The 16,283-nt window shown below is 31.8% G+C and overlaps 5 protein-coding genes and 1 non-coding gene across 6 annotated transcripts; 5 read left to right on the top strand and 1 right to left on the bottom strand. All coding sequences in view use genetic code 12, as the record gives it.

Annotated features, from left to right (window-relative positions):
* Positions 1-297: 297 nt before the first annotated feature.
* CDC45 (DNA replication initiation factor) lies at positions 298-2,778 on the top strand. The gene has a single exon (XM_064908978.1). It carries the CDS (start codon positions 502-504, stop codon positions 2,692-2,694), a length of 2,193 nt encoding a protein of 730 aa, XP_064763390.1. The 5' UTR covers positions 298-501; the 3' UTR covers positions 2,695-2,778.
* Positions 2,779-3,043: 265 nt separating this feature from the next.
* On the top strand, positions 3,044-4,125 carry DFJ63DRAFT_333676 (FAD-dependent oxidoreductase; the record flags this gene model as incomplete). Its single annotated transcript, XM_064907892.1, has 2 exons — positions 3,044-3,066; positions 3,135-4,125. The coding sequence occupies 2 exons, from the start codon at positions 3,044-3,046 to the stop codon at positions 4,123-4,125; spliced, it is 1,014 nt and encodes a 337-aa protein (XP_064763389.1).
* Positions 4,126-4,230: 105 nt separating this feature from the next.
* DFJ63DRAFT_t35 lies at positions 4,231-4,312 on the bottom strand. The gene has a single exon. It is a non-coding gene; the product is annotated as a tRNA-Ser (tRNA).
* Positions 4,313-8,858: 4,546 nt separating this feature from the next.
* Positions 8,859-10,574, top strand: HGT9 (Hgt9p; the record flags this gene model as incomplete). The annotated part of the gene is made up of 1 exon (XM_064904861.1): positions 8,859-10,574. The coding sequence occupies one exon, from the start codon at positions 8,859-8,861 to the stop codon at positions 10,572-10,574; it is 1,716 nt and encodes a 571-aa protein (XP_064763388.1).
* A 1,565-nt stretch (positions 10,575-12,139) lies between these two features.
* On the top strand, positions 12,140-14,051 carry DFJ63DRAFT_311379 (uncharacterized protein; the record flags this gene model as incomplete). The annotated part of the gene is made up of 2 exons (XM_064905745.1): positions 12,140-12,277; positions 12,336-14,051. The coding sequence occupies 2 exons, from the start codon at positions 12,140-12,142 to the stop codon at positions 14,049-14,051; spliced, it is 1,854 nt and encodes a 617-aa protein (XP_064763387.1).
* Positions 14,052-14,444: 393 nt separating this feature from the next.
* DFJ63DRAFT_58817 (dipeptidase) lies at positions 14,445-16,217 on the top strand. The gene has a single exon (XM_064908977.1). The coding sequence runs from the start codon at positions 14,838-14,840 to the stop codon at positions 16,077-16,079; it is 1,242 nt and encodes a 413-aa protein (XP_064763386.1). The 5' UTR covers positions 14,445-14,837; the 3' UTR covers positions 16,080-16,217.
* Positions 16,218-16,283: the final 66 nt, after the last annotated feature.

Here is a 16,283-nt window from a genome sequence, read left to right as displayed (position 1 = left end):
GCATAAAGAAGTGTTAAGAGTCTTCTCAATAATATTTTTTTCAAGTCAGAAAACTATAGAAATTACTTTATAAAGTCAAACTACAACTACTGAAGTAATCAAATTGGAATTAGTTTAACTAAATGTCCAGAAATATCGGCCTGAAGTCATATTGCAGCCATATTTATTACTACCAATAATTTTTATACGCGTTAATTGTTGACATTTGTATATACAGGAATTTGTCTAGTTGGTTGTAAAAAAATTTAGAACGCGTTGAGTAAATTAGTTAAAATTTCAAAATACACAATTTCATAAGTGTAAATCAAACAGAGTATAAGATTTCATCGATACTATACAGCTCTTGGCCAACAAAATCAAGCATATCGACTTATGACAAGTTATTAAGCATTCAATATTTGATATATGAATTCTAAATCAATAGAAAGAATAGAAGAAGAAAAGTAATAGAAAAGATAAAACTCAATAGAAGAAAGGTCATATTGTACACATCAAAGGATAATGTATATCACACCCAATCAATACTCGGCTACTTTCAAAGAGATAAGGCGAAGTTCAACATCACATTCAACATGTAAACTAATCCTTTTTGTATCTTGTTTAAATATAGATGCATTATGTGCTGCTAAGATATTGAGTGTGTTATTAAGAAAAGAATTGATTCAATACCAAATGATACCTGTTGTTGGTTACTCTGATCTTAAGAGACATTATGAAAGGATAGATGCGGATGTAACAAATGTTATATTAATAGGATGTGGAGCCATGTTGGATCTAGAAACATTTTTTGAATTGAATGTTGATGAATTATTACATCAAGATCATTCTACTGAAAATAGCGATGACTTGGATGTTAATGATGATTTAAAACGAGATCCTTCAAAGAACTCAAAAATCAAACTGAAAAGAAAAATTTATATAATAGATGGTCATCGTCCTTGGAATTTGGATAACTTATTCGGTTCAAACATTGTAGTTTGTTTTGATGATGGATTTGTGGATGCCAATTTAACTCATGAAAAATCATCCTATACAACATTAGTTGAAAAGTTTGCTGATATGGATGATGATGAAGATTCTTCTTCCTCGGAAGAAGAAGATGACGATGACGAAGAAGATGGAGATGAGTTTGAAAGTGAGAAAATAAAGGAAAGTGAATTCGATGATACAGATGATGATGAGGAAATAATATTCAATTCTCAAGATTCGGAAGATACTACTAGTCGAAAACGTAAAAGGCAAGAACATAGAGTAAAGAAATTGCGGAAACAGACAAAGAATGAGAAATCCCAACATGAAAATGTAGTTCAAAACTATTACAATCAAGGTACAACCATAATCACTGCCAATTCTATTACTATTTATGCATTATTATCAGCCATTGGAGAAACCAATATTGAATATTTATGGTTATCTATAATTGGTACATCTTCATTGGACAATGATTATCCAAATATTTATGACAAGCTTCAACCATTATTAAAAGATGAAGTTTTAAGATTGAAACCTTCAAATAACTCAGTAAGTAATAACAATGGAGAGAAAACAGCTGATTCAACAACCTTAAATATTGAGTTAGATTATCATTTATTCTTACTAAGACATTGGACGTTATATGATTCATTCTTTTATTCTCCGCAAGTGAACGCTAAGTTAAATCTCTGGACTGAAGAAGGGAAGAAAAAACTACATAAAATGTTCGCTACTATGGGAGTGTCATTAGCTATGGCTCAACAAAAGTGGCTTTATATGGATGTAAGAGTTAAGAAACAATTACCATTTATATTCAATCGATACTTACCCAAGTATGGATTAGAAAGTATAGTAAGAGAAGGATTCATTAGAACCTTTGGATATTCTGGTCAATTATCCGCCATGGAATGTGTTGAGTCATTAACAGCATTATTTGAAGTTCATAAAAGATTGTTAGGGGAAAAAATGGGTAATAATATAGATAATAACTCTGATGACGAAGGTGATGATGAAGATGATAATAATGAAGGTAATAGAATTCAAGCTAAAATCGAAAGAAGAGAAAAATCATGGGTCAATAATTTTTGGTTATCATGGGATGCATTGAGTACAGAAACTTCCACTATAAATACTAATAAAACAATAAGTTCAAATTTCAAAAAATCAAAAGGATTTGATCTATTACTTCAAGGATTGGATCATGCTAAAATTATTCAACAAGTCGTTTTCAAAACTGGTACTTCGGTTCTTGATAGAAAATTAGTCACCAATTTAAGATTATATCGTTTATGTGTTCTTGATGATGGATCTATTCCTGATTTAGATATCTTTAATAACCCATTGATGTTGAATAAATTAGGGTCTTGGTTAATGGAAAACATCACTGAGTTATATATCATGGATTCTAAATCATCCTTAAAGCCATTGGTTGTTGCTAGTTTAGATGTTTCGAGTGATACTTATTTGGTGATAGGTTTAGCACCAAAATATCCAAGAGGAATGGATAATTCTACTAGATTAAGACTTGCAGCCAATGGTAATGGAAATCTTGATGCTACAGTAACTACTCGTTTGAACACATTCAGTGTTGCCTTTCAACAATTAGCCAATACTTCGGGTGCAAAAATCAGAATTGATAGTTTTGATAGTTCAGTTATAGAGATTAGAAAGGATGATTTACCTCCCTTTTTAGAAAAATTAACCTTGAGTGGATTAATTTGATTTTATGCGTACACCAATTTTGTAATACTACGTAAACCATATTAAATAGTTAGTTATAGCTATAACTAAATAAATATATATATAACTATTAGCATATATGTATGTTACCCAATGAAGGAATTGGCGCTAATTTCTCTTTCGAGCCGTATATAAAATTTGGATCGGCAAGGGAATAGCCAGCCGCGACGGACTCTCCCCGATAAAAAAAAATTAGCGGAATTTCTAATTCTCCTTATCACGTCAATCTTGACTTGAAAAATAAAAATCAGACCAAAGGACTTTTACCCTAATCAACCCTCTTTATTATTCACAAAGGTCTACATATATCTCATAGTTTCAATACTAAAAAATGTCACAAATTACTATCATTGGGTAAGTACTGTTCGTCATTGATTGCAGTTCCAGCTAGAATTCTTACTAACAAATAACGTTATTTTTAGATCAGGTATAATTGGTTTATATACTGCTTTCTTGTTAACTGAAAGAGGAATTGATCCAAAGAATATTAAGATTATTGCTGAGTTTTTACCAGGAGATCAATCAATCAAATATGCTTCCCCATACGCTGGAGCTTATTTTTCAGCATGTATCCATGAAGACAGTTTGAAATATAGTAAATATACTTATCAAAATATTGAAACTTTAAAACTGAAGCTTGGAGAAAATTCAGGAATTGGTAGTGTTCCATCAACTGAGTATTTAGACAAAATTCCTGCTGATGCTTATGTTGAGAAATTGAAGAGCTTCTTGCATGATTTTGAATTGGTTACCCCACCTTCATATTTAACCACCGCTAAAGTTGGGGTAAGATATAGAGCTTTTGTGTTTAATGCACCATTACTTATCGCAAACATTCTTGCTTATGTTAAATCATTAGGCGTTACAGTTGAAAGAAGAAAATTGAGTCATGTCAATGAAGCATTCAAAGAAGGTGCCACTACTGTTTTCAATTGTTCTGGTACTGGATCAATGGAATTAGGAGGAGTTCAAGATCCAAAAAGTTTTCCAACAAGGGGTCAAGTTGTTGTTGTTAGAGCTCCTCATATCAAAGAATGTATGTCTTTATGGGATGATGCTTCAACTTATATTATTAAGAGACCAGATTCAATCAATGATGAAGTTATCCTCGGAGGATTTTATCAACCTGAGAACTTTGATGCTAACACATACGGATATGAAACTGAAGATATTTTGAAAAGAGTAACCAAATTAAATCCAAAACTTTTAGAAGACAATGAAAAGGGGAAGGAAATAAAGGATTTACAAATCCTCAGAGTTGTGTCAGGAGCAAGACCATCAAGAAAAGGTGGAGTTAGAATTGAAAAGGAAGTTACTGAATTAGGAACTATTATTCATAATTATGGTGCTGGTGGTCAAGGGTACCTTTGTGGTTTAGGAATGAGTAGTGCAGGAGTAGATCTTCTAATTTGATAAATCGAACTAACTACATAGATCTTAGACTAAATAAATAAAAAAATTCATAGAAACCAGTAAATTCAGTATGAAAATAGAAATTGAAGATGTAAAAAAATATAACGACAACTGCAGGACTCGAACCTGCGCGGGCAAAGCCCAAAAGATTTCAAGTCTTTCTCCTTAACCGCTCGGACAAGTTGCCTTATTTTCGTAATTTTTTTGAAATCGTGTTTACCATATGCAGGAGATTCACATAACAAAATTAACCTAGAAAAAGGCGCTACCATTCCCCGAATCTTGAATTCTGTCAGAATTTTTAAGAGAACGTCCCATAAGGACTCTGCAAAAATAAACCAAAAATGAAAGAATTCTGTACCATATTATATGTATCAGAAAGTCTTCGATAAATCAAGTGACTTGTGATGCATATTTTGTTGTTGTTTCTAAACTGTTTTCCGATAAAACTACCTTTTTCTGGCGGTATTAAAATATCTGAATATCACAGATATTCAGGAACTTAATGTTTGGCTTCTGAAGTCCATGACGATGAAGATATCGGTACTTCAGATGAACTTATAGTAGATATTAAGTGACGTGTACTTGTCTTGAAATGCATTATGATATAACCTACCAGATTGCCTTCTAAGGCATTGGAAATGACATATATAATTAACGGAATCAAAGATTTGAATAGCTCGTTACGTGACTTTGAAACTTATGGCTAATTCAAACATCGTACTCTTTCATTCTTCTCTTTCAATCACACTTAACATATAAAAATGTATCTATTAATTACCTAACGCATCAAATATATCTATCAATCTCTCAAGTTGATGCATTATGATAGTCTGCTTTCAAAGTGAAAAAGTACAACATCCCAGTCTTTACATTGAGAGACAATTAGATTCTTAAAGGACAAGAAAAAACTGACTTCCTATTACCTTCAAGCTTTGTCTCCCCCAATACCAAGACCAAATCATTCGGAACGACCAGATCTCACCAACATTTATGAACAGACCACTCCAACATGCCTAAACTTTCACGATAACCGAGTAGACCATCTTTAGTTAATTTGAATTAAATCGTTATTGATTACTGAGTCAACCCTTTTCAAGAAAAGTACAATTACAATTCATGAAAAGAAATCAAAAAATTAACTAGATTATAAAGAAAAAAAATTGTGTCATTATTTATTATCTATTCAATTTAGTTAATTTGAATTTGTTTTTTTTAATTATGGAGCAATATCCAAAGGTTTTGCTCTAATTACTAACGGGAGAAAGGATGTTTCCTGAATGATATGATTATATGATACCCACGGCGTTTTCTGTTAGTAAGTAAGTTTATTTTCAGTTTGACATTGGTTAATTTGAGATAGCTTCATAATTTTTAATTTAGTCAGGTAACTGAATATGGCATGTTTAATTTGATAGTTGAAAAAACTACAAATTTGCTCTCTACGCAACAAAAGCCGGCTACCTAAAAACGAAAAAAAAAAAGAGATAGAGTACCTTTCGTAGTTGTATACAATACTGATACTATTGAAGGAAGGTAAATGATTATTAGTCGTTACGGGATATCAATAACACAAAAAAAGAATTCACTCAATCTTTCATACATGCGAGACGGACAAAATAAAAAAAATTTCTCCAGTGTCAGATTTTCTCGTATTCCCATAAATTATTATTTTCTTGGCTTTTCCCTCCACTCCCGCACCAAGATTTAATTAATCCAGAAATATTTTAGAGAAGGAACATTTTCAGATTACCAAAAGCTGAGCCTTATTAAATTCAATTTTGTAATATTTGGGGATATATAAAAATTCCAAGTTTACTCCACGACGATGGGGGAAGTTACATAACGCGTCTGTAGGGGAATAAAGTGGATCTACTTTCAGGATTAATTAGTACGTCTCTTTGATACTATCATAACCCCATACACATACATTCACCTCAGTTTTGAAGTTAAAACTTTTATTTTATTTTTTATTATTACATTATATTACTTTTTTTGAAAGTAAATAATTTAGTTTATTATCAAGAGAATTACCGAAAGAAGAACTCTAAGTTACCCAAATTCAATTTGTCTCCTTGTTCATTTTTGGGGAATTGTTTTTCCATTACTTAAACGCTAAACTTAAAATTTTATTATTGTAATTGCTAAAATATTTCAGGGCCATAAAATGGTAAGGAAGCTACTTCCTTTCTAGGATCTCCTTAACTAAAATTTTTGGAGATACTCTTTTCAGACTAGTGAATCCGAATCTTTTTCGCTGGATTTTCGTCTATGTTAGAGATATGTCGTTTATCAGACAACTCTAGGTTTTTCTTATTTATTTCCCTTCTTTCTTGTGGTTGCATATTATGATCGATAGAGCTAGGGATCTTAGCTTACACAACGATACATACGTTTCATAAATCATAAACAATACGATACGAACATAATTGTTATGGGTAACAATTAAAGGGTTAGGTTGTAGTTGCCCAACTACTTTGTGGTTGAATCGGTTCGAATGGGCTAAATTAGTAATATGGTCATAAATATCAACAATAGAGACCCCCCAAGCGGGAACAAAACCGAATCCAAAGAACGAAATAAATGTAGGTTGTAGTTAATCAATAATGGCAGTTGACAATGACAACTCCAAATATGACTACTGAAAATATTTATTATGTTGAGCAATGAGTTAATTAGACAATATCTGTACAAAACAAGATAGAGATTCTTTAGATTTAGATTGTTTTTTTTATTTTTATTTTATTGTAATGCATTATTTTTTATTATGTATTTTTTATTTTAAATTTTTTTTTTAATTTCTAAAATATGTGGGGTTTGGTAGATGCAGCCCCGCTTTCTGTACCCCACCTCAACTCCAGAAAATGTGAGATTCCCTAGAAGATTTTCCGTTAGGGAGAAATTAGAAATTGTTTTATTAGATTAATAGCAGAAATAAGACAATTTTGTATAATCAAATTCATCTATCGTAATGATCTAGGTCCAAGTGATGCTAATATGCAAGTTTTAGGATTATTGGGTTTTGAGTAATCGATGATGATTTAAGCTTTAGTACTGATTAGATTATAGTCAGTCATATGTAAATATAGTTTGTGAAACGGTTAAATTAATGTACGCGTATCTGTTGTTCCCCACCGTAATTTATATGTATTATATCTATTTTAGGTTACTAATGAAAGAGAGAAGGAGCGTATGAAATGATCGATGACGATACACAATCATAATGTGTTATTAACGGGTGTAATTTCGATAAAAAGCTTAAAGCCAATTTAATCAAAATTCAAACCTATAGATACATATGCTTAAAATATAGAGCACGACATTTTCATGGAAAATATTAGGCGTGTAACTTACCAGTGGAGTGCATAGAGTCAGACACTTTTTTTAATATTCCGGAGAATGATTTCAAATCAAATAATAGACAAAATTAGCCCATACCCACCTGAAAATGAAACCTCTCTTCAATCTTTTGTAATAATAAATCTGATTTATAATAATATTTTTATTATTTATAGAATGATGAAACGATTGGATAAGGAATTAGATGGGTAAAAGATATAAAACGACGTAGAGAAAAGAAGGAAAATAGTGTTTAGGGATAGAAGGAAAAGAATAATCATAGGTCAGGAGGGAAATACCATGATGAAGGATTTAGAAATTGCGAGGTTAGGATGGTGTTACAAAGCATGCATAGTTTAGAAGACATTTTTTTATAGTCAGTAAAATGGTGAATGTACATACAGTAGAAATAGATTCTAGCAAGTAATAAAAGAAAGAAAAGAAAAGAAAGAAAGAAAGACCCAATAAAATCACTAAATTGTGGGGTTGATCCGAAGTGTTATAAAATAATTAAAAAAACTTTATGAATGACACTACGTAATCACTGGTTATATTGCTGTTGTTAGGCTATAGTACTTGTAATACCCAATTGTTATGATACATTTAGTGTGTATTAGTTTAAAATTTTCATAAGAAGGTAGATCCCCTCATTCAAAAATTGGTATGATATTATTTTTGTAAATTAGAATATCCTAAAAAATAAAAATGTGAGCCGGGCGTGGCTGGATCAAATTAATCCATCCAGAGATTTCATCCAAATAGTGAGTATATGCGTGTGTGGTTTGTGTATGCGCGTCTTAAATAAATAAAATAAAAGACCGACTTTTTTGGTTTTGTGCTTCGACCCCGCACAAAAGGATTAACCTTCGGAAAAATTTTATATGCTCTCCAACCGCCCCCCACACAATTTTAGGATTAACCTTCCTGAAATTTAACACAAGTCTTTACTAACATTTTTATTTTGAGTTGCTGGTACTTTGTGCGTTATTACCTTAATTATTTTTAATATATTTTATAATTTTAATGTGTTAATTTTTACGCATACTTTACTTTACGACATTCTTTTTATCCTATTTCTATTGTTTTTCCAATTTAATTGTGTGGGGATGCCTGCGAGGGGGGTGTCAGACTTTTATTTAGTGGAGGAGGGGGGAGGGACAATAATAGATTCAAAGATGCAAATACCTTTGTTGATAGTTAAACCTGTTTCAAATCTTCATTTTTTTTTAGTATAAGTATAACTTTATTCCCACTTTAGTTTCAAAATGTAATTATATTAATTCTTGTATTTTATTTATTTTGTTTTTTTGTTTATTCATCCAATAATCATTCTATTGCTTTAACTCTCTAAAAAAGTTAAGTAATTATCATTAGATTTATATAAATTATACAAAATGCATGTATCTGATGGATCTGATATCCAAGCAATCATTGCTCAAAGACGTTTACAAATCGTCCAAAAAACCGGTGTTGCTGCCTTAGTTGCCAATCATCGTTCCTTTTTTATTGCTGTCTTCGCCTCCCTTGGTGGTTTAGTTTATGGTTATAATCAAGGTATGTTCGGTCAAATTTCTGGTATGCACTCTTTCTCCGTCGCTGCTGGTGTTGGTAAAATTCAAGATAATCCAACTTTACAAGGTTTATTGACCTCCATCTTAGAATTAGGTGCTTGGGTCGGTGTCCTTATGAATGGTTACTTCGCTGATGCCTTAGGTAGAAAGAAGTCTGTCATTGTTGGTGTCTTCTTCTTTATTCTTGGTGTAATTGTTCAAGCTTGTGTCCGTGGTGGTCACTACTCTTATATCTTAGGTGGTAGATTTGTTGTCGGTATTGGTGTGGGTATCTTATCTATGATTGTCCCATTATATAATGCTGAATTAGCTCCACCAGAAGTTAGAGGTGCTTTAGTTGCTTTACAACAATTAGCCATTACTTTCGGTATTATGATCTCATATTGGATTGGTTACGGTACTAACTTTATTGGTGGTACTGGTGATGGTCAATCTAGAGCTGCTTTCTTAGTTCCAATTTCTATTCAAGTTCTTCCAGCTATTATCTTAGGTTCTGGTATCTTATTTATGCCAGAATCCCCAAGATGGTTGATTAATCAAGGACGTGAAGAAGAATCTTTAGACGTTGTTGCTCACTTAAGAGGTTTAGATAAGAATGATCAATTAATTCAAATGGAATTCCTTGAAATGAAAGCTCAAAGACTTTTCGAAAAGGAATTGCTTGAAACTAAATTCCCACACTTACAAGATGGTTCTTTCTCAAGTAACTTCAAGATTGGTTTCTATCAATATGCTTCCTTAGTTACCCATTACCCAACCTTTAAGAGAGTCGCTGTTGCTTGTTTAGTTATGACTTTCCAACAATGGACCGGTGTTAATTTCATTTTATACTATGCTCCATTTATTTTCGCTAGATTAGGTTTATCCGGTACTACTACTTCCCTTTTAGCTTCTGGTGTTGAAGGTATTGTTATGTTCTTAGCTACTATTCCAGCTGTTATTTGGGTTGATAAATTAGGTAGAAAACCAGTTTTAATCTCCGGTGCCATTGTTATGGGTATTTGTCATTTAGTTGTCGCTGGTATTTTAGGATCTGTTAAAGACATTGAAAATAACGCAAGTGCTGGTTGGGCTGCTGTTGTCTTCATTTGGATTTTCGCCATTGGTTTCGGTTACTCTTGGGGTCCATGTGCTTGGATTATCGTTGCTGAAGTTTTCCCATTAGGTATGAGAGCTAAAGGTATTTCCATTGGTGCTTCTGCCAATTGGTTAAATAACTTTGCCGTTGCTATGTCTACTCCAGATTTCGTTGCTAAAGCTAGTTACGGTGCTTATATCTTCTTAGGTTTAATGTGTGTTATTGGTGCCGCTTACATTTACTTCTTCGTTCCAGAAACTAAAGGAAGAACTTTAGATGAAATTGATGAACTTTTCGGTGATAACTCTGGTACTTCAAGATCTGAATTAGAAATCCATAACAGAATTCTTAAAGAAGTTGGTTTACTTGACTTACTTGACGAAGATTCTGTTTCCTCTGAAAACGAAAAAGCTAAACCAGATGTTTCTTACCATGAAGGTACTCCAGCTGCTAGTGATTAAGCGGGTCTTTTTCATTTACAGTAAGATATAATGAATAAAAAACTAAAAAATATTCACATAACGTTAATGTGAATCTATTATTATATAGCTATTCTAATTACTACTTAATTTCCTAAATTTTGAATGAATGTCAAATATAAAATTAATTTAAAAAAACCTAAATTACAGTTGTAGACTTTAGCTGCTACTTCAAATTTGTTACGCGTTGAAATTCTCAGTAAATTGTTTTTGCTGCAACAAGTTTTTTAGGATTGATTTACCGCCGGGAAATCTTTATTTATTTTTGATGAGGCAGCGTCAAGAAAAAAATAATCTTGCAGCATTAGGAAAATAATTAACTTTGTGCGAAACGGATAATCGACGGGAAATATCTCGTCATGGACTACGGTTATTCTTACTTGTATAAGGCTAAATCGTTTGATTGTCCCTGGATGTAGCTTCCATAGCAGTAAAGAAACAAAATTTGGGACTTTCAGAATAAGTGTTGCATAGCGATCTTTTAAAAAAATCAATTTTTGTACTACAATTAAACTGTTTATTTGTCTTTCTGTTATCTAATTACATTAAAATCCCCCATGTTTCCGAAGCAATTGCAATAATCTTCCTTTTAAATCACTAGCACTGCTGTCTTCTTTACTATATCACAAATAATTGCAACAGTTTTCTGTCGTGCGCATGGCTAATTATTTACACCATTAGTTCATAACATGGAAGATATATTTACTTCATCTTTCGGTTGCGGCCATATCTAGCAGAAAGCACCGTTTCCCGTCCGATCAACTGTAGTTAAGCTGCTAAGAGCGAGACTGAGTAGTGTAGTGGGAGACCATACGCGAAACTCTCGTGCTGCAATCTTTTTTGCTTTTTGTGATTTATATATTTTTGTTTTACAACTTTCGATAGCTCTAAAGTTTAAACAGTTTGATGTATTAACTCTTTATTTTTGTTCTATCCAACACTTTCAAGTCTTTTACAGTTATTAGCCCTCTTGAAAATATCTCCAATACTTGGAGCCTTTCGTTGTCAACACTTTGGCACCAAACAAGGCTGCGATGACACAGATTTTTTCACGCAAGTAAATTTTGTATAACCTTAGTCCAAGACATAGAATACACATTTACTTGATCTTTCGGTTGCGGCCATATCTAGCAGAAAGCACCGTTTCCCGTCCGATCAACTGTAGTTAAGCTGCTAAGAGCGAGACTGAGTAGTGTAGTGGGAGACCATACGCGAAACTCTCGTGCTGCAATCTTTTTTTGGATTTTTGTGACCAAATTACCTTTGCGATATTCGAAGTAAGAGTGATAGGAGACTATATTCAAATTTTTGGAAATCTCGAAGGGAGTCTTGTTGGGCTTATATATTTAAAGTTAGTTTCATTTTCGTAAGGTAACAGACATTGGAGACCATTATTGAGTATGGTAAATGTTTTTGGTAGCTCTCCAAATTATAATTTTGAGTTTCCTGTATATAACTGTATAGATATTTTGCTGAAGATAAAAACCAAATTGACATAGAAATAGATCAATGATAATACTAGGCATCTTTCATTAATCAATTGAATCATGGACGACGAGGAGTTAGATGATGCAGATTTCTACTCAGATGAGGAATCATTTGAGTTTGAATTTGATGATGATGAAAATAACGAAGTAGATGAAGGCAATGGCGATGATATTGAAGAAGATGAAGAAGTAACAGTAGTAAGTATATCACATATTATGTTTTATGAAGTATCAATCATACTAACTAACCACATAGCAAAACAAATATTATTCTGCTAAGAATCTAAAGGATGATAGTCCTTCTGCGGCGATAGCAGCTTTAAAGGATCTAATTGATAACACAGAGCAAACTGAAAATACAGTTGATTGGATTTTTAAAGCTCATAAGCAAATTATCAAAATCAACTTTCAGAATAGGAATTACAATGAGTCATTGGAATTCTTAAAACGAATCATTCCACTATTAGGTCTGGTTCAGAAAGATTACGCAGAAGAGACCTTAGGTACTATGATCAATAATTATTCCACTTCCAAAGATAGTACTTTTGTGTCTTCTTTATATACTACAATATTAAATTCATTACAAAGTTCAAATGCCATAGGTATCAATAGTCAAAGGTTATGGTTGAAGATCAACATTAATCGACTCAATTCGTATATTGACAGTGGTTCTCATGAAGAATGTCCTGCTTTATTTCAATCAATAAATGAAAAGTTAAAGGAAGTTAATGAAAGTACAAGAAATGCCTATTCACTTGAAGTTATCGCGGCTGAAATTGAATATGAATCCAGGAAGAGTACTCCAACTCTATCGATTCTAAATAATCTTTACCGTCGAAGTTTAAGTATCACTACCGCTGTTACCCATCCCAAGATTTTAGCTATTATAAAAGAATGTGGAGCAAAAATACAATTTCATCGAGGTAATTATGAAAAATCAAGATTAGATTTTTATGATTGTTTTAAGAACTATGATGTGGCTGGCTCATCAAATAAATATAGAATATTGAAGTATGTTGCTTTATGTTCATTGTTAACTGATAGTGAATTAAATCTTTTCGAATCTCAGGAAACAAGAACTTATTCCCAATTGAAGGAATATTCAAATTTGTTATTGTTAATAAAGGCTTACGATAGTTCAGATTTAAATGGATTTAACAAAATTTCAGAAAAGATGAAAGTTGAGAATGATCCCATATTAGTTGATGATATATTCAACATATCATTCAACCAAATTCTACTTAAATTAAAGTTAAAGCTTATTATCAATTATGTTAGTGTATATCATTCAATAAGATTTGATTTCATCCAAAACAAATTAAACATCAACCAAGCCGAGTTAGAAGAGTTATTATTAAAGTTAATCGTCGATGGTAAACTAGCTGAATATCGTATTGATTATGTGAATAATTATATTGAATCAGTTGGAGAAAGAAAGAAATTATTTACACTTGCAGTTCAAGCAAATGATATTCGAGCCAATTTAAAAGCATTGAATGTGGTGAAGTTTGATTACACTTTAAGTGATGTTAATCGTAATACCAGTAATGTTGATCAAATGGAGATTGATACTAATATCAATCAAGAAGTTACCAAGAGCAAAGTTGACCTTTCTGATGATTTCTTCTATTCATTTGATTATACATCAAAGGTTCATTTCAAGGTCATTGATGCTTGGTATTCATATATGTATTCCGCAATTCCTGATATAGACAAATCAGAAGCAAGTCTTCTTTCTAAATTTAGATCGGAGAATAAATCCATATCAATTTCAAAAGCTTCAACAAAAGACGAAGATGATATCGCAAATACAAATACTAAAGCGGGTATTTTAAGTTCTACATTTAATTCAGATGCACATGGTAATGAAGAAGATGATGATGATAGTAATGAAAGCTTTAACAAGTCAGAGATGCTTGCAGCTTGGTATAATGAATTACAAGCATTATATGATCAAGTTGTAAATCGTTAATGATATTTTTAGGGTTAGGGAAAAATAAATATTTTTGCTACGCAATTTTTTAGCGCTAGTGTAAATTCTCTTCAGTTCTCATCGGTAACTGAAAAAAAAACTTAGTGTCAAATTTGAAAAACTTTTTCATTTCAACACATTTCTTCTTAACCAGGATATAATAATAGAACAACTATTATATTATAGATGGTATGTTTAATTAATCGAAAGATACATTTGAATAATGAATGAAGAGGTTACATATCACTAAATGATTAGAATTATTATGCGTTATCGTCATGATTTTATCCCGTTTTAACAATGTCTTTGGATAAAATTTGAAATCAACTAACACCGAGATGAAGTGATTAACTAATCATTCAATAATTTGAATCTTGTTATAGTATGAACTATTTACTAACTATTGAAAAACTTTAGCCGAATGAATTATTATTATTCGAGATATTAGTCCTAATATTTGGTCATTAGTATGACTGAAAATAAACATAGATTGAATCTGACATGCAAAGTAAAGATCGGAATCAGTTACCAAAGTGATTAAGCGACTATCACATAACGTAAAACTCAACTTCTACCATCAAACCTCCACTATGTGTTAGTGTTTGATTCAATTAAGTATTATTAAGCGCAATTGAGAAATATGTGGGACCAACCATATACGGCTCCACAATTTAATGAAAAAAGAAAAATTGAGGGATAAAGATAACGAACTCTATATTCAAATTTGTAATTTTAAAAACTATATTCATTATTGTTCATCTCTACATTTGGTTTAACTATAAGGTGATGAGTTTCTTATGGAAACAATCAAAGGTCGAATTGACCCCTGAACAAAGATTAGAAACATTATTAAAAACTACACCAATTGTAGATACTCATAATGATTTTCCATATCTTTTAAGAATTCAATTACATAACATTTTAAGTCCAGAGACCAAGTTCGACTTTAATGATGAACATTTATTAAATCATACATCATTACCTAAGATTAAAAAGGGTAGATTAGGAGTTCAATTCTTCTCCGCTTATATTGAATGTCGTTATCCTGATGGATTATCTCAGGATTTCAATCATAGAACTCCGATAGTTAGAGATACGATTGAACAAATTGATGTGGTGGAAAGACTTATTGCTAAATATGATAAAGATATGAAATTCGCTTGGACTTCAAAACAAGCGTGGGATATTTATCAAAAAGAAGGAAAATTAGCCATAACTATTGGTGTTGAAGGTTTACATCAATGTGATGCATCAATTGCAATGGTGAGAAAATATTTCGATTTAGGAGTAAGATATATCACTTTAACTCATAATTGTGATAATCCATTTGCTACTGCTGCAAGTTCAGTAACTGCTGGTCTTGAAGATAAAGGGTTGACTGAATTAGGTAAAGAATGTATTGGTGAAATGAATAGAATAGGTATGTTAGTAGATTTATCTCATGTTTCTTATCAAACTATGATTGATACGTTAGAAGTCACCAAATCTCCCGTGATATTTTCTCATTCTTCAGCTTTTGCCAAATGTCCTCATGCTAGAAATGTTAAAGATGATGTGTTATTAAAAGTTAAAGAAAATAGAGGTGTAGTTCAAGTTAATTTCTATCCTGCCTTTTTGAAAAATCCAGAAAAGAAATCAGATAAAGTTACTATTGATGATGCTATTGATCATATTTTCCATATCGCTGAAATCGCAGGTTGGGAATCAGTTGGGTTAGGTAGTGATTTTGATGGTATTGATAATGTACCAGAAGGTTTAGAAGATGTATCTAAATATCCTGATTTATTGATTAAAGTCATGGAGAGAGGGGCAACTGATAGTCAAATTCAAGGATTAATGGGTGGTAATATCCTTAGAGTATGGAAAGAAAATGAAGATGTAGCTAAGAAATTACAAGCTAATAATGAACCAATTAGTGAAGGTGTTTGGGCAGGAAGAAATTGGGACGCTCATGCACGCAGTGAAAAACTTCCTTCATTATTCCAAGGTGCTTATGAATTGTTCTTCCGTAAAGATACTAGTACTTGAATTAGATATATATTTATTTATTTATTTACTTTTATAATTTTTTATATGGATAAATGAATATTAGGTATGGGAGAGAAAACAAAATTAAATAACATTAGTATTAAGAGAGAAACCTAAATTCATTTTTGTAACATAAGACATCATTAACATTAAATGGACATAACAATTTTGGGTTGAATTTAATAAATTAAGTAGATTGCTTGT

Source organism: Scheffersomyces coipomensis (assembly GCF_036884675.1).
Source record: "Scheffersomyces coipomensis strain NRRL Y-17651 chromosome Unknown DFJ63scaffold_2, whole genome shotgun sequence".
NCBI classification, from domain to species: Eukaryota; Fungi; Ascomycota; class Pichiomycetes; order Serinales; family Debaryomycetaceae; genus Scheffersomyces; species Scheffersomyces coipomensis.
Note: the sequence above shows the minus strand (reverse complement) of the source record. Positions and strands in the feature narration are given on the sequence as shown.